We start from the raw sequence: 27,420 nt of genomic DNA on the forward strand, positions 1-27,420 counted from the left end.
ATCCGGAGCAAGGGTGCCCGTGGCCCATTCCTTTGTCGTGGGCTCTCATTGAGCGGTGTCCCCTGAGAGCACAGTCCTTCCATTGATAGTGATCTGCTTATTAGGAGGGCTGTTCATCTCATCCCAGATGCCAGCACCACGAAAATGCGACAGTGTCCGTTTTTGTTGATCCCAGTACTTAGGAATTCGAGTCTGTGAATAATTAGGTTCATTTTTGTGCATAGAGGACATCTGTAGATCTCTATACAGGTACATACAGCGTCTGTGCGGTCTGTGACCCACAACACCCACGTGAAATGCACATGTAAAGTCTATGTTGTGGGGCCATAAGTTGTAAAGGAGGCAGAGGTTATCCATGTGTCCTTGCTCGCTTTTTTTTCCTTTTGTTACTCCCACACGATTTCTGAGAGACTGGCTTGTGACTCCATTTCTAGGACAGAGGTTTGTGGAGCAGGGGAGTCCACACACGGAAACGAAGGGATGGGAACGGGTCCAGTCCCCCTCATGAGCGTTTCCCCAGTTACTCCCGTGGCTGCTGGTATGGGAGACACAGGACTCACAGGTCCTCATTATTGTGCCCGTGCTCCCTCCACCCTTTCCTCCCTTGGTGGGGTTGAAACCACCTCTCCCAACCCAAACCAACATCCTCCTCGCTTCCGCAGCTTTGTCTGGGTCATTCCCAGTGTGGAGAAGCCATCCTTCCTTGCAGAACAGACTGCAGATGCCTTGAGTCTGTGTTAGCAGACTCAGCTTGTCATCCCTGCTCCGGCCGGCCAGCAGCCAGCTCTGGCCACGTCTGAGTGAAGGGACAGCCATGGTGCTGCAGGGAGCATAAGCCTCGTCTCTCCGTTTGCCGATTTCGCAACTCCTCGTTATCCACACTGTGCCAAACATTGTTCTAGAGCTCTGGGCACATAGGGACCGAGACACAGTCCCTCGACTCCTGTAGCTGCCAGTCTATTGGTGGAGGCAGGACACATGCACAGGAGGAGAGGTGGCATAGAAGAAGCGCCCAGGATGGTTCGAGACAGAACAATGTCGAAAATTGGGAGAAAAGGGAGAGTATTAGGGACTAGTTTATTTATTTATTTATTTATTAAGATTTTATTTGTTTATTTGACAGAGAGAGATCACAAGTAGAAGGAGAGGCAGGCAGAGAGAGAGAGAGAGGGAAGCAGGCCCCCCGCCAAGCAGAGAGCCCGATGTGGGACTCGATCCCAGGACCTTGAGATCATGACCTGAGCCGAAGGCAGCGGCTTAACCCACTGAGCCACCCAGGTGCCCGGACTAGTTTAGACAGAGGTGCTCTTGCAGAAGAGGTAAGATGACTGACATAATCCTCTCTACTTGTTTGTATTACTACCCGTGTCTCCTCTGTATCTGTCTATACATTTTTTTAGTCTTTGGTGCCATGTCTGGAATGAATCCCTTCTAGAAGTTTCCAAAGCACCGAGATATGTTGGTTTTTCTAGCCCCAGTGAAGAGTGATAATAAAACTGATGCGTCAGACTTTGGGGTTTGGAATACTGTGATTGTGTCCCATCCCAAGGTGCTGAGGTCCCCTACCCTGGGGTCTCTTGGCTGATGCTATGTGTTCATGGTGGCTCTAGCTGTCGGTGTTTCTCTTCCTGTGATGACCTTATTAGCAAAGAGCTTTTTTGAAAATGGTTGATTGGGGGGTCCTTTCTCATATAAATGAGATGAAGTCATGCCCGTTAACCCACCTAGACAATGACCCAAAGGTCAGTTTTGGTTCTAAAATTCCAGTTTGCAGAAGCTCCTTGAGATTGCAGTGATCACATCATTCTACCACCAGGCATGTTGCGGGGCTGGGAATGTGATGTTGAGTAGGGAATGATCTGCTCCTTCAAAGGGCTCACAATCCCGTGAGGGAGGCAGGTAAGCAAGTAAGCTCAGACTGTTAGCAGTGGCGGAGCCAAGTTGATCCCCAGCAGACACATTCAGAATTCTGGCCGGGGACAGAGGGAGGTGGAGGAGCAGGAGACTTCCTGTGGACTCATGTGAGCTCCCTAAGTCTTATCAATCAGTGGGGTTTTATCTGCCAGAGAAGGGGTAGGGTTATTTGTTTCAGACAGAAGGAAGAATATGGGTAAAGAAATAGACCTATTTATAAGAGCATGCTGGTCTTGCATGAGGAGAACTTTTTGTGGTTGGAGTGGAGCGTTGTGTTGCAGGTCCTTCAGAGGGAAAGGGTTGGGACTGGAGAGAAAGTTGTGAGATTGGGAAGCTCTTTGAATGTCACCTGGAGGACTTTAAACCTGATGGCATAGGTGAATTTGTTTTGTTTTATTTTTTGGGGTCTGTCTTCCCAAGAATGACCCTAACCTTTCATGTCCTTTATTTAGTTATATTTTAAGATTCCCATTGTTGGAGAACTCATCTCCTCCTGGCCTTTCTGCATAGCTGCCACACTGTTCCTTCCTCAGCTCTGACACTGGGCTGGGCGTATGCTCAGGAGCTCTCCTGGTGATGTGGTTCAGCACAGGCTAGGTGTGCAGTAAAGGAGTGCTGAATGGAGGAATGAAATGTCAGGTTGATGAAGCCAAAGCCTTCTCTCTGAAGGGCATGTAAATCCAGAGTCATCTGTTCAAGCCAGATTACCACACTATTCCTCACTGGGCCTTAGAGGGGAAGCTGGGCAGAGACCTCCACACCACCTGTGGTGTCTGGCAACATGCCTGGAGATGTGGAGGGTGGACTTAAGGCCTTGTTGGGGAGGGAGGGTGGTCAAGGCAAGGGAAGAACAGGAAAAGGGTACAGGAAATAGTAAAATAGGGAGACAGGACAAAGCTGCCCATGGTAGGGAGTGGGGGGAAATTTCAACTACTACTTCAGGTGCCTTTCAGGCCCACATGCAAGTTTAAACCCAGTATGAATCCCCCATTCTCTCTAAACTAGAGGCTGAAAGGAGGACCAGGTGTTCACACAGAACTTGGCAGACGACGTAGGCTAATTCGAACATGGGGAGAATTAAAAATGGCTGAGTAGTGAGGGATGGTGGGCAGTGGTTGGTCCGTTAGCAGCTGTTAATTTCATAGAACGCTCTAGAGTAATCCTTGTGGGTAGATCGTGTCTCAGCCTTTTCGGTCTCTGGTCCTCGGACAGAGAATTGTTTAAGTCATTCCATGCATTTTGAGTTATTTTGGTGACTGGTCAGCACGGATTGCTGCCAAGTGGTTTTCACATCTGTCCTTTGGTCACCTGACTTCTATGAACCTCAGTTTCCTTATTTAATCCTCTCAAGGTTGAGTATTCAATCATGTGAACAGGATTTTCAAACTGTAAAGCTGTGCTATAAATGTAAGGTGGTTTCTGTCAATTATTGGGTCCTTGAGGGCAAAGCCGTCTGCTCAATACTTGGCTTACTGTATCGGTTAGGGTTCCATCAGGGAAGCAGAGCTGCCATAAATATTACAGAATAAAGCATGTGTTAGAGGAATTAATTTTTACACAGTTATGGGAGGAGTTGGGGAGGTGATAGCTTGGGAAGGCACGCTGGAGGATCCGAGGAAAACCACTAGGTAGCCCTCCAGAAGTACGGGTGGACAGGTTAGGGCTTGCAGAGGAGCTGGGGGCCACGCAGAGTAGGGCAGGGAATGGGGGATGGCATAGGAGTCCGTGGAAAGCTACCGCCTCTTCAGAGCTCTTTAGAGCTACCATCCAACTCTCCAGCCAAGCATCTGGTGGTCTTGGGGTCACTATCCTTGGCCAGTAAAGATAGTTCTTAGGAAGAAACATGGAGCAGAAAGAAGCATGAGGACAAACGAGTGCCCACCAGCACCTGTGCCTCCGTCTCACCACCGTTGACCATGGCAACCAGCAGAGCACAATGGCTGCAGGCTTCCTTGCTTCCACCTCCCAAATCTCAAGTGTACTTCTATTTAGTCTGACTCTTAACACCGAACGGCTCAGGGAGGAGGATTCTGGGAAATGTAGTTCCAACTTGGCCAAGCTGACGTGGTACCCAGCCTCACAATTTCCTAATAGAGAATTAAAGATTCCAGCCTCCCAGGATCTCTCAGAGCCCACAGAACTGGACGCAATGTCATGGTTGTGTGATGCAGCATTTTACCAGTGAGAAGGTCAGTTAATGATCCAGTCTTTTCAGAGGTGACTTGCAGTTGTGTTGCTCAGTTGCTGGTGGCTCTGCACCTCTCCTGTCTTCCTTGCCATCCTGTCTATGGTGTGGGAGGCAATGGTTATCTCGGCACCAAAAGCTAAGTAAAGGTGGCTAGGTCCGGGAGAGCCTGTCTCTTCTGGTGGAATCAGTCTCCTTTCTATTACGGAGCTCTTGTTTGACTCAGGAAATACAGATACTTACTGCTCCTCACCCTGTAAGAAGGCCCCAAGGTTTCCAGGTATGAATGGCTGCAGACTAGAGCAGAAGCTGTCATGTAGAGGTTAGGTGAGAACCAGGGTTCGATCTTTGGATTACCCTTCTCCACGCCGTGGTCTCTTAGGCACACCAGCCCTCCCTCGTGCTTCCGCAGCCAGCCGGGGCCAGCAAGGACCCAGCGAGTGCCTACTATGGTAATCTTAGCCCCTGGGAAAAGAATACAGTTTGTGAGATTTAATGGCCATACCTGGACCTTGTCACTCAGAAGTCCTTCACCTTTTTGTCATCTCTGATATTTTCCTCTGTGACCACAGTCTTTTCCCTTTACTTTTTTCAAATTCCCCCGTGTTTGTGAGACCTACTCCTCATCCCCCCTGGGATCCCTTGATCTTGAAGGTTCCTTTGTCCAGCTTCCCAGGCCACTCTCACGGTCCAGGCTCTACTCTCAGTGTGCGTTTCAGCAGGGGGCTTGTAGCATCCCAGGATCTTCTCCTGTGCTCCTTTCCCAGTCCTTACACTGTGGTCACACTGTGGTTGAGTGATCCCCACCGACCATTGTCTCTGAGCCTGAGCTGTCTCATCTTGCTTGGGAAAGTCTCAAACCCTGCCCACATGAGTTGCCCAAAAGTCAGGGTGTGTTTGCTGCATGTCAGCCCTCCCTCGTGTTCGTTCTGTGATGGTTTCCGATTACCTTCCTTCTGATGCTTGTTCTGAACCTTTTCTGTGATAAGGGTCATGACCCCTCTCTGCTACTTTACTGAGACATTGGAGACAAACCTAATGTGCCTCAAGCTTTTGCCTCAAAACTTTTCTATAATTTTATCTATCCTTTTCTCCTAAATTCTAACAAAAGTAAGGGCCTATTTTTGGCTCCTTTTTCCTCTTTATGTACATACTCTCTCCCTGTGTGAACCCATGTGACCCGTGGCTTTAAACACCGTCTATGTATTGATGACTCTTTAATGAAGGTCTCTGCTTGGGCATCCCCCTAGCTCCAGACACACACAGTTGACCTTGAACAACATGGGTTTGAACTATATATGCGGATTCTCTCACATGGGGATTTTTTTTACAGTACTATAAACATATTTTCTCTTTCTTACAATTTCCTTTATATTTCCTTTCCTCTAGCTTACTTTATTATAAGAATATAATATATCATCCATAAAACACACAAAATATGTGTTAATCAACTTTATGTTATTAGTAAGATTTTCAGTCAAGAGTAGGCTAATTAGTAGCTAAGTTTCTGGAGGGTCAAAAATTATATGTGCATTTTGGCTGTGTGTGGGGCGGGTCAGTGCCCCTAATCCCCGTGTAGTTTAAGGATCCACTGTACAAGCTGTATCCTGACTCCAGCCCCTCCTGACAATCACCACCACTACAGCCTGAGGTCCGGCGTCTCGTACTTGGTCTATGGTAACTTCCTCCATACCGATGTCCTTGCTTCCAAATTGGCCCCGCCATAATCCATCTTTCACACAGCAGCTGGGGTGAACTTTCTGCAAAAAAGCAGTATCTGTTATTCCCTCACTCATAGGCTTCCCATTTCAGCCAGAGTCCAAGGCCTTTGCCCCTCATTCATAATCCGTCATGCTGATCTTTTTTTCCTATGGTGTGAACACACCAAGCTTGCACCATCTTTGTGCCTTTATATTAGCTGTTCTCTGTGCCTAGAGCACTCTTGCCCCAGAGATCCCCGCCCCCCTGCCTCCTCCTCATTCTGGTATGAACTCAAATTCAAGGTGACCTTGTGAGAGGGTCCCCTTTGCAGACCATGCTGGCTAAAGCAGCCTAAACCCCCCAGTCACTCTCACATCAGGTTATTTATCTTGATAGCATTTATCAGTCCTATGGGTCCGTTCCTGGCTTCCTCCTTCTTAGAACCCCAGCTTCTGATAAGCAAGGACCCTGAGCTGTATGTCTGCAGGGCCTAGAATGTGCTTAGGGAACCGATGGGCTGACTTTACGGAATAAACTTCCCACTTGCGCCCTTCATCTCCTCTTCCTTGCTTTGGATCTTTTTCATGCTTGTGCCCTGTCTTCATTACCTCCTTGATTGGTGCCTTTCCCCTGACTCTTTATCTGCGAATTCCACCTGGCCTCGTCACTGCAAGCGCACGCCCGCTGTGGTTACCGATCATCAGTGGTCATCAATTCCATCGTCTTTTCTCCGCAGTTCTTTCCCTTGACTTTTCTGCAGGTTTGACATTGCTGTTCGTTTTCCTTCCTTCCTTCCTTCCTCTCTCCCTCCCTCCCTTCCTTCCTTCCTCCAACCTGAACACAGGAGTCGGCTCTAGATGTCACGGGGGTAGGAAGCAGGTCTTGCCTGATGAGTTTGCGGGCTACCGGGAGCAAGTAAGTGGGTATGTCCAGGAGCGAATGGCAGATGTATTCTCAGCCCTTCCTTTTTGAGATCCTTGCATCCCATGGCTTCTAGGATATAAACCTTTTCTGGTTTTCTTCTTAACTGCCTGAGATTCTTTTTTTTTTCTTTGCTAAGTCTTTTCCTTCTGCTTGTGTCTGAAATACAGGAGCTCATGAAGGCTTGTCCCTCCAGCTCATCTCTGCACCCTGTCCCTCAGTGACCACCGCGATCCCACATCTTTGCCTTTAGGCAGATCTCCTCTTTACCCACCTCCCTCCATGCGTGTGACTCCACATTCACTTTGGGCTCAGATACCTTTTGGGGGTCTCCATTCCCATGGCCTGGTGGACCTTTCAACTTGCCTAAATGTCACTGGCTCTTTTCCCCCCAGCTGTCAGCTTTCCCTCGCTGTCTCTCTCATGCCTCGGGTCTGTCAACTGGGGCTGCATCTAGCATGGACCTCAGAGCTGCTGTCTTCCATTCCCACGTTGCTCCAGTTTGGGTCCTTATTACGTGTCCCCTGTCCTCTTGTAGAGGGCTCCCAATGGACCTCCCAGGTGTCTGTTCCAGTCTGCCTTTGGTACACTGCCCTCACCCACCCCGTGCTCCCCACAGGCCCCCCTCCCCCCAGACTCCAGGTCTTTGCTCGTGCTCCTCCCTTCAGCTCTAGTCACCTTTGTCCTCAGTGTCCCCTGTCCAGTGCTCCCCCTCAGTCATTTCTCAAAGGCCTCATTCAAATGTTGGCGCTGCATGAAGCATTCCACCAATCCCTTTGGACGAACACAACATCACTCTCGAACCCCATGGCACTTGTCGGTACCTCTCTTTGGTTTCTTCTGTGCTTCCTTTAATTGCCGTTCTCACGTGGCCCACGTGGCCCTTAAGGTACTCTAAATTTCGTAAAAGAAGATCAGGAGGCTGATTAACCTTTCTCTCCCCCATCCTCCAGTGCATGGGCTTCCTGCTCCATAGCTCTTTGTTGAATGAGTAATACCGTCTTATATTCGTCCAGTGTACCTCCGTGAGGTCTTAGCTGAACCTTCTTTTTTTCTTTGTAATGCTTATACGGCCTGCTCTAGTAGAACCTTACTTGCGTTCAGATGGGATTTTGAAGCATGGCCATATGTGACTTCATTACACATTCTCTGCTGGCTGGGACTTGTTTAATGTGTACATTGCTGCATTTTCCTCACTTAGGGAAAGCTGGCACGATCTCTTCCTGCCAGACCTCTCAATGGCAGACGTGAAGAGACAAGGTTTTTCATTTGTTGCGTCCAATACTCCAGTTAAGGCTCTGTGAGAGCTTACAAGTTTGACCTTCCGTGCGCTCATCTCTAGCTTGCCTGTGGACGGGACCGCGTGTGGAAATCCACAGCCCCCCCCCCCAGTCTCTTAATGGCCTCACAAGGACTCACAAAGAGGGTTTTGGTGTCCTTTGACAAGGCAAGCTGAAATACCATAAGCTCTCTGTTGCAGTATTTCTATCTGTACCAATGGATTCAGGAACTGCCAATATTTATCTTACAAATGGCTCAGGTTGGAGAGTCGGATTGTTTGCTTCTAGGCAGCTCCGCGAGATGATAAAATTTGAGCCATAATAGAAACAGTTGCGAAAAATCCTTCTCAGATAGGCTGTACTCTGCGGGTCTTGATTTAGAATAATGTTGATGATAACCCAAGAAATAAAATCTACATATTTCCCATGGATATCATGAAGGGGTGGAAGAGGGTAGATAAATACAGTTTAGTCTTCATTAGCTTGTCTCTCTTAATGATTCCTCATGGTTGCCAGTAAGCACTTATTGAAATAAGCTTTGCAGGAATAGCTTACCTGGAAAAACTTGCCTGCCTTTCTTTCCTGTCCCCATCCACACTCTACGTGATAGAAGAAAGTTGAAGGCATTCACTTATTTTCTTGAGTACTTAAAAGGGAGGGAAGTGGGAATCTGGAAACGATTACCTCTTGCTTTCTTACTCCTGCTGCTAAAAAGTCACAGCAGTAGCATTCCAAAAGCACTTCCTCTTTGGATTTTGGGTTGAAGTTCCTTTCACCTTTTTTGAATACGAATGTGTGAGATGTTAGAGTTGGTCTCACTTAAAATAGTAAAGGCTCTAGGTCAGAAAAGGTTTTGAAGAAACTGGAAATGATCTTTAATAATTCTGTTTCTCTGGTCTCTCCGCTTCATACTGAGGATGTATACTATTTCCTCTGTTAGGCTCTCATTGTTTTTACTTTGCTGCCTGTCTGGTTCATGTTGTCCTTGGAGAATTTGAATTTTGTTTTTTGCTATTTATTTATTTATTTATTTATTTTTTCATTGACATATGTGTTATTTGTTTCAGGGGTACAGTTCTGTGACTCATCATACACAATTCACAGCACTCACCATAGCACATACCCTCCCTAATGTCCATCACCCAGCCACCCCACCCCACCCCACCCCACCTCCCTCCCTCCCCTCCAGCAACCCTCAGTTTGTTTCCTGAGATTAAGAGTCTCTAATGGTTTGTCTCTCTCCCTGTTTTCATCTGGTTTCATTTTCCCCTCGGATCCTCTGTCTGGTTTCTCAAATTCCTCCTATCAGTGAGATCAGATGATGATTGTCTTTCTCTGATTGACTTATTTCACGTAGCATCTATACCCTCTAGTTAGGGAATTTGAAGCTGTTTCTTCTTCCTACTAAGAGCAAGGGCAAAACCAATAGAAGGTGGTAACATCAACAGTGCAATTGAGAGCAGACCAGCCTAGCCCACCTTTGCCTTGACTCGGCATCATAGAGACCAGAGGCATCTGAGGTCTGGTCCCTCATTTGCTAGCTCTTGTAACTTCTCTGAATCTCAGTTTTCTGTTTCAGTTCCTAGTCTCGTTAGGTCTATGATAGGGGAGGTAGTATCCTGCTCTGAAGTGAGTTTCGAACACTCAGGAACACTAGCTCAGTGCATGGTATAAGAGACACGCGGTATATTATTCTTGCTTATACTCTGTCCCAACGTTATTGTTGAGAGATAGTTGCTGATGAATCAAAGTGAACGGTCACAAAATAAATGAGAAATGCTTACATGATTTTAGCTGCCGTTATGGATTCTTTGATTAATTAGGTATTTTGTATTATTCCCCTCCCTCCATTAGTTTGTTACACATTCTTTCATTTTTGTGGTTATTTTAGAGATTTGAGTATGCATTGTTGACTTAGTAATGTGTCTACTGGTGGTCCTTTTACCACTTCTAGAATCTTGCAAGAACTTAGAACATTGAAACTCCATTTATTCCACTCCCTTCTCTCACTTTTTTGTGCCGTTGATGTCATATATTTTAATTATGCCTCTATTTTAAGTTCCAGAAGGCATTAGTAATATTGAACTATGCAGTCAGTATCCAGTAGATTTACCACAGAGTTATCCTTTACCACCACCGCCCCCCCCCCCCACCCCATTATCCTTTCTCTTGCTCTTTATGCTTCCTTACATTTCCATGATCCCATCTGGGATCATTTTCCTTCCATTTGAATAGTTCCCTTTAGTATTCCTTTTTGGTATTTCTTTAGTACTTTTTTTTTTTTTTTTTAAAGATTTTATTTATTTATTTGAGAGAGAGAGACAGTGAGAGAGAGCATGAGCGAGGAGAAGGTCAGAGAGCGAAGCAGACTCCCCATGGAGCTGGGAGCCCGATGTGGGACTCGATCCCGGGACTCCAGGATCACGCCCTGAGCCGAAGGCAGTCGTCCAACCAACTGAGCCACCCAGGCGTCCCATTTCTTTAGTACTTTTAAAATTAATTCTCTTTCCCTTGTTCAGAGTTGGTTGAACGCATATTTATTTTGCTTGCCTTTTAAGGAATTTTTTTTTCTGTGTAGAATTGTAGGTTGGCAGTTCTGTTCTTTCATTACTTTAAAGATGTCATTCCGTTGTCTTACGAGCAGAGTCTGTTAAAAAAATCAGTTGTCAGTTGTGTTGTTTCTCCCTTCTCTGTCCTATTAGAGTTCCATGATGTTCCTAGGTGTGGTTTTCTCTGTATGTACCTGTATGTACCTTGCGTAGGGTACGTAGGACTTCTGGGATCTGTGGCATGATATCTTTAGTCAGTTTAATATCTTGGTCATTATTTCTTCAAAAGTTAATTTTCCTAATTCTACCACATTCTTTCTTTGTCCTGGAGGATTCTCTCACACATATATTTAACCTTTTAACCGTTTCTATGTGTCTTGTATGCTATTTTCTGTACTTTTCTTTCGTTTTTTTTTTTTGCACCCTGGACTTCAGTTTGAATAATTTGTGCTGACTTTTTTTCTACTACATCTAATCTGCTCTCCAACCAATTTGAGCTCTTAATTTCAGAGACTCAATATATTTATGTTTCAGTTTGATTATTTCAAGAGATTTTAATTAAGGCGTGAAATCCCGTTACCTGTTTCTTTAGTAAATTAATCATAGTTATTTTAAAGTCCATACTGATAACACCAACATCTATTGTCTGTTTTTTTTTTCTCTCTTTTGTATTCAGCCATTTTGTCCTGTCATCTGCAATGTTGGTAAGTTTTGGTTGGATACTGAAAAACTGTGGAGACTCTGCATGATGTCCTCTTTTTCCTAAAAAGATTTGCTTATTTTTTGATGGTCCAATAGAATAAGAGACGCTTACCATGATCCAATGAGGAACTAAGATGTTTTGAGCCTGGACTTCAGTGTCGATGAGAGCTAGTGTTTTCAGCTTTGCTCTCATTCCAAGGGCATGGCCCTACCAAGGTTGTAACCAAAAGCCTGGGGTGTTTACTATCATCTACCTTCCTTTGTAATGTCAGAATTCCAATTTTTGTTTCCCCAGTACTGGGAGATGGTTTAAAATTCTTAACCTTTTAACCTTTTACTATTTACTTTCTTCTTAGCTTCTTGACCACTTACCCAATCCCAGTCCATTCCCTCCCAGTGTAACTTTCATAATATCAGTTTGCCTTCAGGAGAAAGCAGTGCAGCATGTCAGGCTTGCTTCTCTGCTGTTGCCTTTTTCTCTGGAGTCCTGACTTCTCAAACTATGACTTTCTAAACTTTACTTGTCTTCTGGACCCCATGAGGTGTTGGAAGGCTCTGGAGCTACGCTAACTTCTCTGGCCTCCATCACTTAAAAATTGGCAAATATTTCAAGAGAAAAAGCAGTGGGGCCCACCTTGGTGTTTTTCTGTGATCTTGGCACCTTGAGCCTGCAATCTTAATTACTCACAGTGCATTCAATTAGCTGTTTCTTGTATTTTGTTCATCTTTTTTAGTTGTTTTCAGGGCTGAAGTTGATCTGATGCAAGCCACTCCATCATAGCAGAAGGCAAAAGTCTCCTGGAAGAGGAAAGCTGAATTAGTGAGCTCTTGAAATTTATACCTACTTACCTCTCCTCCTTCCAAAAAAATATTTGAGGCAATTTGCAATGAAATACACATACACATGCAAGAAAAACCTTAAAATAATGGTAAAAAAAAAAGTGTAAGGGTAGCAGGGAAGACAGAGGAAGGTATAATATAGAAATAGAGAAAGGAAATTATTAGAAATTTAGACTATGTATGGTTTCCATAGTTGACCATCATCTTTAGTACTAGTCTTGAAGCTAAGATACAAATGACTCATGAATTTTATTAAGTTGGGGAACAGGAGTTGGAAGTTGGGATAGAAAAAGGAGATAAAGTTAGCAGTAATGATTACATGGGTTTTTTGTTTGTTTAGTTTAGTTTTTTTTTTTTTTTTAAGATTTTATTTATTCATTTGACAGACAGAGATCACAAGTAGGCAGAGAGGAAGGTGGACGGGGGTGGGGGGTGGGGAGTAGGGGATTAGGCTCCCTGCTGAGCAGGGAGCCTGATGCGGGTCTCCATCCCAGGACCCTGAGATCATGACCTGAGCCGAAGGCAGAGGCTTAACCCACTGAGTCACCCAGGTGCCCCTGTTCTGGGGTTTTTTTGGTAGGCTTAGGGAATTTTTTTTAAAAAAACAGGAGTTGGAGACTGTAGAAGATGCTGAGACTTATCTATAAGGGTCTAATCAGGGCATTGGGATGTGGTGCTGGGCCACTTAGGAGTTGGGAGTGCTAATGCATTTGGCCTAGAAGCCTTCATACCACTGCACAGATGTGATATTAGAGTGTCCTTATTTTGTCTTGAGTTTCAGAGGTACTCTGGGGCTATGCTAACTGGCATGAATGTAGGAGATACCCACGTACTTCTTGTTTTCTGGGGAAAGGATGTACAGTGGTCCTTCAATAGGTACTTTTTTTTTCTGGTACTAAAATTTTGAGGGTATTTTATCATATGGATTCTTGTGTCCCCAATAGTACTTCTAAGGCTGATAAAGAAATGCTTTTCATGGAGCGCCCGGGAGGCTCAGTTGTTAAGGGTCTGCCTTCAGCTCAGGTCATGATCCCAGGGTCCTGGGATCAAGCCCTGCATCAGGCTCCCTGCTCAGTAGGAAGCCTGCTTCTCCTTCTCCCACTCCCCCTGCTGTGTTGCCTCTCTGCTGTGGCTCTCTCTTGTCAAGTAAATAAATGAAATCTTAAAAAAAAAAAATGCTTTTCATACGAAGTTTTCTTATATTGACCCCTAAAAACAAATGAAACCACAATTTAAAATTGTTACTTAGAAAAGACATATTTATGGAGAGCTAAATTAATACAGTTCGCTTACCTTTAAGGGTCTGGAGCTCCTAATTTGAAATACTGGTATGATTTGGAAAACCAGAGGAAAATTTCGTTCTTGTTCCCCTCAGTTATCAACTGTTACAAGAGGTTTTGACCAAAATTGGCAATGGGTGGCTATGCAGATACTCTTTTTGATTTGAAAAGAGCCATATGCTTTAATATTTTACAAGTTCTATTTACTTGAAAATATTATTAGCTGTTATTTAACAATATTAAGGGAAATCTGTGCTGAATACCAGACTGCTCATGGCAAGTTGAAATTCTGTTCCCAAAATTTAAAATCTTGATTTGTACAGATAAGGAGACATCTCTGTTCTGCATGCAAGACACTACTTGGGTTTATATCTTTTTAGATTAGAATTTGATCTTTCAAGCATCTGTTCCTACCTGCTTTACTTTTCCCAGTGGCACGATAACATAGTCAGTTTTGGAGGGATTTTTGCAGGTTGAGTTGGAACATGGAGGCAGGAGCGCTCAGATGATCCCAGGAGAGATGTGGAAGGCTTCATAGAGGAGGTGGTACTGGAGCAGTTCCTTGTGGGGGCATGAGGGGCATCTCCGGTGAAGGAGACACAGAAGCAGGGGGCGTGGGAAAGAAAGCAGGGCATTTCCAGAATGTGAAGGGCCATTTGTTTTGTTGGAGGGTAAACTTTAGAGGGTGGGGGAATGAGAGGAGGTGAGGGGGTCGCTGTGGGCCAGACTGTGAATGATCTTGTAGGTCTCTTATTCCGTCATTAAGCAAATATTTACCGAACAAATGCTATGTACCAGGCCCCGTTCTAGGCACTGGCATTCAGCCATGAACAAAGCAAATCAAAAGCACTGCTCTTGGGGCGCCTGGGTGGCTCAGTGGGTTAAGCCGCTGCCTTCGGCTCAGGTCATGGTCTCAGGGTCCTGGGATCGAGTCCCGCATCGGGCTCTCTGCTCAGCAGGGAGCCTGCTTCGCTCTCTCTCTGCCTGCCTCTCCGACTACTTGTGATTTCTCTCTGTCAAATAAATAAATAAAATCTTTAAAAAAAAAAAAAAAACACTGCTCTTGTAGAACTCACATTCTAGTAAGGAGAGATGGACAATATTTTAGTATATGTGCTGCCGAAGCGAGCACAGAGATGGACAATAATAGTAAAAATAAACAAATAACCCATCAAGTGTATTAGTGATATGGGATAAGAAAATTTGGCCGTGCAAGAACACACTTGCGCACGCACACGCATGCGTGTAGGAGGCTGACCCAGGAATAAAGGTGGGGTGAGGGGCTGCAGGGGGAGTGTGCTCCGACTCAGGGAATGTGTAAGGGCCCCGAGAGGGAAGTGGATCTGGTTTGTTCCAGAAATAGGGGGAAAGCATGGCTGGCTAGGGGATAGAGGAGCAGGAGGTTCTGGAAACAGAGGGCCGGGTCCTGTGAGGCCTCTGTGGGCTTGGGCTTTTTCCTGAGGTGGGCAGTTATTGGCGAGTGTGCAGCAGGGTGATGACATAATGGAGCTTAAGTGTTTAAAATAGTGCACTGGCTGCCATGTTGGGAGTGAAGGGCGCGAGCGGGAGCCAGAGGCCGGTTGGGAGGCTGTAATCATTCAGGTGAGAGGGATGTTGGCTCGAACTGGGGTGGTCACGTGGGGGGCTGCTGGGAAGATTGATTGTATCCTGGAGGTGATGAGGAGCCATTACAGACCTTGACCAGGGAACTGACCTATGATTTGTGTGTTAAAAAGATGATTTTGGCAGCCATTTGGAGAAAGGATTATGGGGCTGAGACTAGGGGCTGGGTCAGGTTCCAAAGCTCGGATCACTAAGAAGAGAGAGAGAGACCTTATGAAGGCCATAGGCTCCCGCCTCAGGGTGCTGTGAGCAGCTTGTTAACCCCCGTCGACTTCCTGACAAGGGGACAGGAATCGACAAGATTTACACATTAGGGAATTCCTTTGTCAACCTTGCCAAGAAAGCAGAGTGCAGGGCTTGTGATCAGGTTATTCTGGTACCGTCTGCAAAGCAGATAGCTAGCTACAGCTCGTTCCGGCGCAGGGTTCTGTGGTGAGGGTGCACAGTCTGGGGGTGGGGGTTACTGCTGTCTCCGCTTCACAGATGAGGCGCATGGGCCCCAAGGAGGTTAAGCAGCAGGCCACACTGCTTCTGAAGGGTCTCCCCCCCACGACAGTTCCTTCTGAAAGGTCTCTCAGGGAGATGCAGAATTGTCTGCTCATGGCTAAAATTAAACGGAAAAAAGAGATTGCGTATTTCCTTTGTGAACTCTGGTGAGGTCGGCTTCAGGGCCAGAGAGCTGTGTTATTTCAGGCCCTGGGTTGCCAGTGACAGAAATTCACCCAAGAGATGTAAGTGGGCAGGAGAGAAGTTGCAAGAAACCGAAATGTGTGCCCCTGTGTGTGTGTGAGTGGAATGATAAAATGGTGTGGCTGGATCCAGTGGCACGTGTGACGCTGTTGGGTCACTAGGTCACGTTCCTTCCACCTCTCTGGTCCAGGTGCTGGCCTGGCTCTCTTCGCTCTAGATGGCATCCTCGCCTAGTCAGGAGGGCTGCCCAAGTGCAGCTTCAGAGCAGATCATCGCTCTCTCTTTTTTTAAATTGACGTGTGATTGACAGAAAGTGTCAGATTTGTTTCGGGGGTGTATGGTGTGGTGATTCAACCTTTGTGTATGTTGTAAAATGATCACCTCAGTAAGTCTAGTTACCGTCTGTTAACACAAAGAGTTAATGTAATACTATTGACTGTATTCCCCACATGTAGATCCCCATGACATTTTTATTTTATAACTGGAAGTTTGTGCTTCTTGATCCCCTTCAGCCATTTCACCTCCCCCAACTCCCCTCTGGGCAACCACCAGTCTGTTCTCTGTGTCTTGGAGTCTGGCTTTTGTTTGATTGCTTTGTTTTTTAAATTCCACATATAAGTGAAATCATATGGTTATTTGTCTTTTTCTGTCTGATTTCTTTGATTTAGCAGGATACTATCCCTCAAGGTCAGGTAGGTACCCAGAAGTGAAACTGCTGGATCATATGGTAGTTCTCTGTTTAATTTTTTTGAGGGACCTCAGTACTGTTTCCCACAGTGGCTGAAGCAATTTACATTCCCACCAACAGTGCACGAAGGGTCCTTTTCTGCACATCCTTGCCAAAACTTATTTCTTCTCTTTTTGATAATACCCATTCTGACATATTTAAGATGATACCTGATTGTGGTTTTGATTTGCATTTCCCTGATCATCAGGGATCTTGACCATCTATCTATCTATATGATTTTCTTTAGAAAAATGTCTATGCAGATTTTGTACCCCTTTTTAAATCAGATTGTTTGGGCTTTTTTTTTGTTATTTTATGAGTCTTTTTTTATGTTTTTGATATTAACTCCTTATTGGATATGTGATTTGCAAGTATCTTCTGTTCAGTATGTTGCCTTTCCATCTTGTTAGTGGTTATCTTTGTTGTGCAGGAGAATTTTATTTTGATGTAGTCCCATTTGTGTATTTTTGCTTTGTGGCCCATGCCTTTGAAGTCAAATCTCCAAAAAACATCACTAAGACCAATGTCAAGAAGCTTACCACCTATGTTTTCTTCCAGGAGCTTGGTGGTTTAATGCTTACATAAATGGATGTTGAATTTTGTCAAATGCTTTATCTGCATATATTGGGATGATCATATGATTTTTTATGTTTCATTTTATTAACACAGTGTATCATATTGATTGATTTGTGGGTGTTGAACTAGCCTTGCTCCCTGGAATAAATTCCACTTGACGGTGGGGATCCATTTAACGTATTGTTGGTAGTATATAATGGGGTGTGTGTGTGAATGCTGTGCGATCCATTTAATATATTGTTGAATTTAGTTGGCTAATGTTTTATTGAGGATTTTAGCATCTGTGTTCATCGGGATATTTGCCTGTAGTTTTCATTGTTTTTTATTGCGGTGGTGTCTGGTTTTGGTGTCAGGGGAATGTTAGCCTCATCAAATGAATTTAGAAGGATTCCCTCCTCTTCAGTTTTTTGGAAGAGTTTGTGAAGGGTAGGTATTAAAGCTTCTTTGACCAGAGAAGCCATCTGGTCATGGACTTTAATTTGTTAGGAAGTTTTTGATTACTGATTTAGTCTCCATACTAGTAATCAGTCCTTTGAGATTTTCTATTTCCTCCTGATTCAATCTTAGAAGATTGACTATTTCTAGGACTTGATCCATTTCTTCTAGGTTGTCCAATTCGTTGGCATATATTTGCTCACAATAGCCTCATTATCCTTTGTTCTATGGTATCAGTTGTAACTTCTCTTTCATTTCTCTTTATTTGATTCCTCTTTTTTTCTTGGTGAGTCCAGCTGAAGACTTGTCAGCATTGTTTATTAAAGAATTTTGTTTATCTTCTCAAAGTTCTTAGCTTCATTGATTTTTTTCTCTTTTTTGTCTTTATTCCATTTATTTCCACTTACGATCTTCATTATTTCCTTCCATCTACTAATTTTGGGCTTCTTTTGTTCTCCTTTTTCTAGGTGCTTTAGGCATAAAGTTAGATTGCTTATTTGACATTTCTCCTATTTCTTGAGGCAGGCCTGCATTGCTATGAATTTACCTCTTAGAACCACTTTGTTGTATCCTGTCGATTTTGGTATACCATTTCTATTTGTTTTTCTCTAGGTATTTTTTTTTTTTCTCTTTTGATATCTTTGTTGACCCAGTGATGTTCAGTAGCATGTTGTTTAATCTCCATGTATTTGTGGGGTTTTTTTTAGTTTTCTTTTTGTAATTAATTTCTAGTTTCATAGCATTGTGGTTGGGAAAGATGCTCAATATGATTTATTTCAGTCTTTCTGAATTTATTGAGACTTGTTGCATGGCCTAACATACGAGCTGTCCTGGAGAATATTCCACTTGCACAAGAGAAAAATGTGTATTTTACTGCTTTTGGGTGGAATGTTCTGTATATCTGTTAAGTCCAACTGGCCCAATAATCTGTTGTTTAAAGCTGATGTTCCTTACTGATTATCAGCCTAGGAAATCTATCTACTGATGTAAGTGGGTGTTAGAGTCCTCTCCTCTGATTGTATTGCTGTCAGTTTCCCTCTTTACATCTGTTAATATTTGCTTTAAATATTTTGGTGCTCCTATGTTGATTGCATAAAAATATATAAGTGTTACATCTTATTGTTGGCTTGAACCATTTATCATTATGTAGTGGCCCTTTTTGTTTATTACAGTCGTTGTTTTAAAGTTTATTTTGTGTGATATGAGTATAGCTATACCAGCTTTCTTTTAATTTCCATTTGCATAGAATACCTTTTCCCATCCCTTTACCTTTAGTCTGTCTGTGCCCTAAAGCGTGTCTCTTGTAGGCAGTGTATAGATGAGACTTGTTTTTAAAAATTCACTCAACCACTCTGTGTGTTTTGATTGGATAATTTAGTCCATTTACATTTACATTTATAGAGAGGCATGTACTTTTTCCCATTTCGTTCATTGTTTTCTGGCTGTTTTTGTAGTTCCTCTGCTCTGTTTTTCTCTTCCCTTGTGGTATGATTACTTTATTTAGTGTTACATTCCTTTCTCATTTTCTTTTGTGTATTTACTGTAATTTTCTGCTTTGTAGTTACTTTGAGGTGTATATTTCCTGTCCTATGTATAAAACAGTCTATTTGGATTGACAGCAACTTAAATATGAACACATTCCAAAACTCGACACTTTTACTACCCCCAGGGCCCATGTTTTGGTTTTGATGTCATATTTTACCTCTTTTTATTTTATGCATTTATTAACTAATTATCATAATTTTAATTTTACTACTTCAGTCTTTCAACTTTTGTGGTAGCTTTATAAGTGGTTAATCCACTACTTTTATTATACATTTGCCTTTTCTAGTGAGATTTTTTACTTTTGTATGTTTTCTTGTTGTTAATTAGTGACATATCTTTTCAGTTTAAAGAAGTCCCTTTAACATTTCGTGTGAGGCTCATTTATGTGATAAACTCCTTTGGCTTTTGCTTATCTGGGAAACTCTACATCTCCTTCAGTTCTGAACAATAACCATGCCAGGGAGAATATTCTTGGTCGGAAGTTTTTTCAGCATTTTGAATATGTCCCTCCACTCTCTTCTGGCCTGCAAAATTTCTGCTGAAAACTTCTGATAGCTTTATGAGGTTTCCCTTTTATGTGATAAGTTGCTTTTCTCTTACTGCTTTTAAGGTTCTCTCTTTAACTTTTGACATCTTAATTATAATATGTCTTGGTGTGGCTCTCTTTGGGTTTATTTTATTTGAAATTCTCTGGACTTTTTGGACCTGAATGTCTGTTTCTGTCTCCAGGTTAGGGAAGTTTTCTGCCATTATTTCTTAAAGTAAGTTTTCTGCTTCTCCTCCTTCTGGAACCGCTAAGATGTGAATGTTACTCCACTTTATCGTGTCCTATAGATCTCTTGTCTTCATTTTTAAAAATTTTTTAGTTGTTGGGGTGTTTTTTTTTTTTTTTTGCTACTCTGTCTGGGTGATTTCCAGTGCTTTGTCTTCCAGTTCATTGATTCATTCTTCTGTGTCATCCAGTTTGCTCTTAAGCCCGTATAGTGTATATTTCATTTCAGTTAATGTATTCTTCAGCTCTGTGACTTTTGCTTGGTTTCTTCTCTTTTCTTTTCTTTTTTCTTATTTTTTAAGTGGATTCCACACTGGGCCAACATTGGGCTTGAACCCATGACCCTCAGATCAAGACCTGAGCTGAGATCAAGAGTTCCATACTTAGCCAACTTACCCAGGCACCTTGCTTGGTATTTTCTTAACTCTTATCTTTGTTGAACTTCTCACTGGTTTCATACATTCTTCTCCCAAGTTTGGCAAGCAGCTTTATGACCATTACTTTGAATACTTTATCAGGTAGATGACTATCTCCATATCATTAAGGTCTCTTTCCAAGGTTTTTTGAGGATGTGTGTGTGTGTGTGTGTGTGTGTGTGTTTGGAAAATATTTCTCTGTTTCTTTATTTTGCTTGACTTTCTGTTTGTTTCTCTGTATTAGGTGAAATGGTTACCTCTCTCAGTCTTGAAGGAGTGGCTTTGTGGATAATGATCCTTCTTGTTCAACCTTGCCCCAGCTCTTGGTTGTCTCTGGAACCTTTGTGATTGTCTAAGTAGCCTGATTTATTCTTGATATGTCCCTGTTGTTGAGGGCATGCCAAGACCTGTCAGTGTTCCAAGGGGACGAATCTCATCTATCACCTAGTTTTAGGTTGATTAGAAGCCAGACCCTTAGGCAGCAGTTTTTAAAGTATGCAAATATATACGCCCTGTGGGACTGCAGTTGTAGACCCTGCTGGCCTCCAGACCAGGAGAATTGCAGGTGTTCTCTGGGCAACAGTTGCAAAAATTGGGACTCTAAAGGAGCATATAATCTCATCAGGCTGTAGTGAGGCCAGTGGGGTACATGGGGATGGTATCTCTTTGGGAGATACACAGGTAATTCCCAGGGAGTACCTTCGTAGCCTCTAGATGTGTTGAAAACCAGAGGGGTTGTCCCTCAGGCTGAAGCTTCTGGATAAGTAAATAGGCCTTTTTCATAGGAAGATGGTATGTGTGTTTCAGTCTGCTGTTTGTACAGTGCCCTGCAGGTGTTGGCCTTCTAAGAACTGTTTTTCTGATTCTTACAGTCCCTTGGAGCTCAGGAACGCCAGCCTCCATGGCCACCAGGGCCAGGGGCTGTGTGGTTTCTGCCTCTCTGCTGACTTTAGCAGGGCAACTGGACATGTAGGGGAGGGGCGCACTCAATAACCCCAGAAAGGCAGTGGAAAAATGCCCTCACCGTGCATGCCTATGGGGTTTAGCAGTGCAGCAGGAGCGGGCCCTGTCTGCATGCCTGCTTTGGCCCACGTTCGGGATGGGGGAATGCCATGACCATGAGTGCTCACCAGCCCCAGCCAGGGGGGTGAGGGGGTGTCATAACTGCCACCTACACTCACGGACTGGAGTAGCAAGGCTAGGGAGAGAATGCTGTGGTTGTCCATGCTCAAGTTTGCCCCTGCCAGGAAGCCAGGAATTGCTGCAGCCTCCCAAGATATGCAGCCTCAGCAAGGTGGCAGGATGGTGCCATAACCATAACCCTGCCAGACCTGGCGAGGCAGTGGGAGGGTGCTTGTGCCCAAGCACCTGGTCTGCACTAGCAGGGTAGGTGGAGAGCTACAGATGGTGCCCCCCAGCGCCTCCAGCTCTGGAGAGAGCACAGACTGTCCCCTGCCCCTCCAGCAAATGCCCCCAGACCAGCAGATGAATCTCCTTTACGTATAGTCCAGGTGCTTTTGAAATTGGTGTTTTTTTGCTAGGTTCTGCAGAAAGTGAGACTGCAGGTGATCCGTTTAAAAGGAGGATCTCAGTTTCCTATGGCAGTTGGGTTCCTTGGATGTCAACTCTGTTGGGTTTCTAAGCCAGATGTTTTTGGGAGCTCGTCTCTCTGATGCAGATCCCAAGGGCTGGAGGGCCTGAGATGGGGCACTATGACCCCTCACTCCTCCAGGAGAAGTGTCTGTCCAGTGAGATCCTTCCCTCTGGTGGGTCACTGCAGTTGAGGGGGTGGTTGGCAAGACCTTGTCCCTGCCTCTCCCATCCATCTCAGTGCAGTCCTTTTTATCTTTTGTTGTGGGGAGCAGTTCATCTAGTTTTCAAATCTTTTTTCCAGAGGGAGATGATCCGTATGTATCTGTTGATTTCACGTGTCCTTGGCAGGAGGGGAGGTCAGTACTTTCCTACACAACCATCTTGGACTCTTTTTTTGCAAATCATCTTTATAGTACCCTGATTCGGGAGGAATTGAAAATTTCTCAGTAGCTTCAGCAAAAATGAGCCCAGAGGACCCTGAGTGACCTGGTTTTAGCCATGTCCATCCCTGGGGCTGGGGCATTCAGGGTCAGCCCCAGCTGAGGAGCGGTTGAGGATGCATATGCCGCACGTTTGTCAGAAGTAGTAGGTGTGAGGTCATGGGCATTTTCCTGTTGGCACCGAGCTGCCTTAGGAAGAAAAAAGCAGCATGTTTCAGCCCTACTCTGCAAGAATATTTGGGGTTGGTTCTGTTGTCTGCAGGAAGAGATGTGACCCCAGGCCTGAGTTGTCACTCTTGTTTTAAGGAGAGTGCTTTCAGGTACAATATCTTTTGTTTTGTTTTGAAGATTTTTTATTTACTTATTTGACAGACAGAGATCATAAGTAGGCAGAGAGGCAGGCAGAGAGAGAAAGGGGGAAGCAGGCTCCCCGCTGAGCAGAGAGACCCAGGTGGGGCTTGATCCCACGACACTGAGTTCATGACCTGTGCTGAAGGCAGAGGCTTAACCCACTGAGCTATCCAGGCACCCCAGGTGCAGCATCTTTTCTTAGAACTGCCCCTGGCCAGGCTGGCCCATAGCCCCATGCTCAGAGCACATGCTGGCCTTATTACCCTTTCTCTTCTGTGGATGCTTTCCCTTTTTCAGGGAAGTGATAATGGGTGGAGGAAACAAGAGATGGCTTTTAAAAAGTGTTCACCTTCCTTTTTCTTTTCTATGCCAACCCAAATTATGATAAATGTTTTCACCATATTCTGGTACACACACCCCTTTGTGTACTTAAGATTTAATGAAAGAGTATTTACTCCTTACAAAATGCGGTGGGCTCTAATATTTCCTCTTCTTTTTCATTGTATTAACACACACACACATGCTGGTCACAACAGCTCTAAATTCATTTCACAACCACTAAATGGCAGCTCAGACTTTGAAAAAGAAATGAATTAAATCATTGAAAAACAAGCAACAATGGTATATTCGTTTGCTTGGGCTGCTGTAACAAAGACCCACTGACTGGGTGTCCTCAGCAGCAGAAATGTGCTTTCTCAGAGCTCCAAGGACGAGCAGTCCACTTGTCGGCGGGGTGGCTTCCTTCAGAGGGGGAGGGGGAGTCCGCTGCAGGCCTTCCTGCCAGCTCCTGGTCGTTTGTGAGCCGTCTTTGATGTTCCTTAGCTTGTAGAGACTTCACCCCCATTCCTGCCTTCATCTTCACATGGCATTCTCCCTGCATGCTTGTCTGTGTGCAGGATTCCCCCCTTTTAAGGATACCAGTCATTGAATTAGGGTCCCACCCTCTTCTCGTATAACCTGACCCAATGGTGTCTAATAACCACTGATAACATCTGCAGGGACCCCGTTCCCCAGTCAGGTCACATGTTTAGGTACTAGGGGCTAGGACTTCTCCATATGAGTTTTGTTTTGGGGCAGGGGGAGCAGAACTCAACCCATAAGAAATGATAAAAATACAAAATTGAAAAGTCATAATAGAAGTTCCCAACTTACTGAGCTCTTACAACATGGCAGACTCTCTGCCAGGCATTTTATTCTATGAACTCAGTAAATTTTCCTTGCCCCATACGATAGTTGAGGAAGCCAAAGCTGAGAGAGGTCAGTCTCCCAGATTTAATCTCTCCTTCAGAGGGTATCCTTGAGGGTAAATCTGACATGGTACTTGCTCTTGCAACTAAACTTTTTGGGCAAATGCATCGATTTTGTGTGTGATTTCTGTATAAAACATAACTGATTCCCTTATAAAAATATAACCTCTTCATATCAGGAATGAGTGCTTCCCAGTCGTTCTAACGACTTCATGCTTGCTTTTCCTTTCGTTATAATTGTTAGCATAGTGTTGATTTTGTTCAGTTTTTGTAAGCAGTGAGTATTTTTCAAAATTCCTATAATTTTTGAGTTTTTGTTTTTTTTTTTTTAAAGATTTTATTCGAGACAGAGAGAGAGAGCATGGGTGTGCTCGGGATAGGCAGAGAGAGAATCTCAAGCAGACTCTGTGCTGTGTATAGAGTCAAGGCAGGGCTCCATCTTAGGATGTCTGAGTCTGAGATCATGACCTGAGCTAAAACCAAGAGTCAGATGCTCAACCAACTGAGCCACCCAGACGCCCCTTGAAAACTTTTTAAAGATTTGTTTTTTTTTTTTTTAGGGGTGCCTGGGTGGCTTAGTCGGTTAAACATCTGCCTTCAGCTCAAGTCACGATCCCAGAGTCCTGGGATTGAGCCCCATGTTGGGCTTCCTGGTCACTGTAGAGTCTGCTTCTCCCTCTGCCCCTCCCTCCTGCTTGTGCTCCCTCTCCGACTCTTTCAGATTAAAAAAAAAAATTTTTTTTAAAAGATTATATTTATTTATTTAACAGAGAGAGAGAGAGAGAGAGAGAGAGATCACAAGTAGGCAGAGAGGCAGGCAGAGAGAGAGGGGGAAGCAGGCTCCCTGCTGAGCAGAGAGCCCGATGTGGGGCTCGATCCCAGGACCCCGGGATCATGATCTGAGCCAAAGGCAGAGGCTTTAACCCACTGAGCCACCCAGGTGCCCCATTTTTCAGATAGATTTTTTTTTTTTTAAAGATTTTTATTTATTTATTTGAGAGAGAGAGAGCGAGAGAGAGCATGAGAGGCGAGAAGGTCAGAGGGAGAAGCAGACTCCCCATGGAGCTGGGAGCCCGATGCGGGACTCGATCCTGGGACTCCCGGGACCGTGACCTGAGCGGAAGGCGGTTGCTTAACCAACTGAACCACCCTGGCGCCCTTCAGATAGATTTTTTTTAAATCTTAAAAAAATTTTCTTTTAAAATTTATTTATCTTGAGAGAGAGGGAGCGAGAGAGCACACAGGCGCAGGAGAGGGGCATAGGAAGAGGAAGAGAGAAAACTCAAGCTGACTCCATGCTGAGTGCAGAGCCTGATGTCAGCTGGATCTCACAACCCTGAGATCATAATCTGAGCTGAACTCCAGAGTCAGATGCTCAACCGACTGAGCCACCCAGGCTCCCTGAGTGATACTTCTTTTGACATAGCTTATGCCTGATGTTCATATTGAAGACATTAATTTAGAGGAACTTCGTGAATGTACCCTTATCCCAGTACAAGGAATATGTATGGAATGTGGGTGTTCTATTTTGTGTTATGTTACTCAAATACAAAATAAAATGAATTTTTGACTTAAGAAAGTAAAACCAACTTGAGTCTTCTGGATTTAAGAACCCATGCTTTCCCTTGTTTGCCTTCATGCTGTACTTCTTCATAGAACATCATGCAGGAGCCAGACAAGCTCATTTGGTCCAAATTGAAATGTTATGCACAGGTAATAAATATACTACAAAATCTCACTGAAGTTCATGGCAAAGATGACCCCTTAAAGGACGCACAGGTGAGGGTCCCTAGGGCCCTATCGGAGGCCTGGGAGGTATGTGCTCTTGGGGCAGGGAGTGCCAGTAAACTCCTGGCTTTGTCCCCTGAACTCATCTTCCCCACAAACTACCGCATTCCTAACAACGCCCAGCAACCAGCCAGACAAGGCGCTGTCTCCCTTTGTGCTTCCCTATCCTCATTCTGAATTTAGATCAGGGCGAAGAGTAGAGAGAAGGAAATGAGCCAGAAAATAGAAAATTAATACTTGGTGGAGTCGTCATATTTTAATATTAATTTATAGGCAATGTCAGATAACCAGAGTTAAATCTTTTTATCAGCGGGCTGCTCTAGGGTTTAAAAATTGGCATCCATCATTGTAAATCAGGTCTCAGGAGCCCGGGGAATGGTCTCTAGGGATGAGGGTTGATCTAGGGTGGGCAGAAATGTAAATACTTGATTAGCTGTGTCCTTTTCTTTCACACCAACCCTAAAATACTTCTACATCACACTGAGTGACAATGGTATGTTAAATAGTAACGGGAGGGAAGAAGCTATTCAGGTTCATGGTTAGCCTACTTTTAATACTTGTCTTCTTCCCTGTCAATCCTAGGAAACTGTTGTGCGAGAGGCACTCAGTTCAGGGTTGTATTCCTGGCTCATGGTTCCAGGGAGGGGCTTACCCTATTTCTACTGAGCCCCAGAAAGCACACCCTTTTTTCCCCAGCTGACCAGATGTCCCTTTTTTTTTTGCAATGAGCCTTTTTTTCCCCAGCTGACCAGATGTCCCTTTTTTTTTTTTTTTTTTTTTTTTGCAATGAGCCTGTGAGCAGGAACACTCACGGGTTTGACACATTGGTAGCAGGATGACCTTCCATGACTCAGGTCCCACCTCTTATCTCTTGTCATTGCAGCTCTTTGCCGAGGACGCGTGGTGAGAGTCCCCACAGGGAGCCTGGTGCGGGTGCTGGGCACTGAGCTGGTCATCCCCTGCAACGTCAGTGACTATGACGGCCCCAGCGAGCAGAACTTTGACTGGAGCTTCTCGTCTTCGGGGAGCAGCTTCGTGGAGCTTGCCAGCACCTGGGAGGCGGGCTTTGCAGCCCAGCTGTACCGTGAACGCCTGCAGCGGGGCGAGATCGCCCTGAGGAGGACTGCCAACGATGCTGTGGAGCTCCACATCAAGAACGTCCAGACCTCAGACGAGGGCCACTACAAATGTTCGACCCCCAGCACAGACGCCACCGTGCAGGGCAACTATGAGGATACAGTGCAGGTCAAAGGTATGTCCTCATGGAGGGGTCATCACATCAGGGGCCAGACTTTTCTCGGCCACTCTGCTTTGTCAAGAAACTTACTAATCTTCTGGGTCTCTGCCCCCCTCCTCTGTCCAGTGAACAGAAGTGTCTTACTTGATTGAAAGGAGAGGATAGGCCAGGTTCCCTCTGAGGGCCCTTTCTCTTCCCTGTGATTCTGAACTAACCGTGGCTGGCGTGGTGGCAGAGCCCCAGCTCTGAGCCAGGTTGCCTGCACTCAGTCTGATTGCTGGCTCTACCGCTTCTCACCAACTGGCCGCGGGCATGTTACGTGCCTCAGCTTCCTCCTCTGTGAAACAGGGCTTCCCTTAAAGGTTATGAGGACAACGTGAGTTAGCGTGTGTCAGGCCTCAGAGCAGTTCCATAGTAAGCATTCGTAAGGTTTGCACTCAGAAGGTGATGGTCATGATGATGTTTACTTTTATGGGGATATCAGATGCTTTGAAGCTCATGTCTGTCTTTGTGCGCTTCACAAAGGGCAGTTTGTTCTGGAATTTGGGGGGGGGGTTATAGGTAGAGAAAGAACGACGTGGTCACTGCTAGCTTATGATGGAACCCTA

At 44.7% G+C, this 27,420-nt stretch overlaps 1 protein-coding gene across 1 annotated transcript in view; it reads left to right on the plus strand.

The window, feature by feature from the left end:
- Window positions 1–27,420, plus strand: part of PTGFRN (prostaglandin F2 receptor inhibitor) — an 83,648-nt gene that overhangs the window by 12,001 nt on the left and 44,227 nt on the right. The window contains exon 2 of the mRNA XM_044238997.1: window positions 26,459–26,827. Within this exon, the coding sequence (XP_044094932.1) occupies window positions 26,459–26,827 (369 nt within the window). The remainder of the gene's footprint in view (window positions 1–26,458; window positions 26,828–27,420) is intronic.

The sequence above is a fragment of the Neovison vison genome, chromosome 2 (assembly GCF_020171115.1).
Source record: "Neovison vison isolate M4711 chromosome 2, ASM_NN_V1, whole genome shotgun sequence".
NCBI lineage: Eukaryota > Metazoa > Chordata > Mammalia > Carnivora > Mustelidae > Neogale > Neogale vison.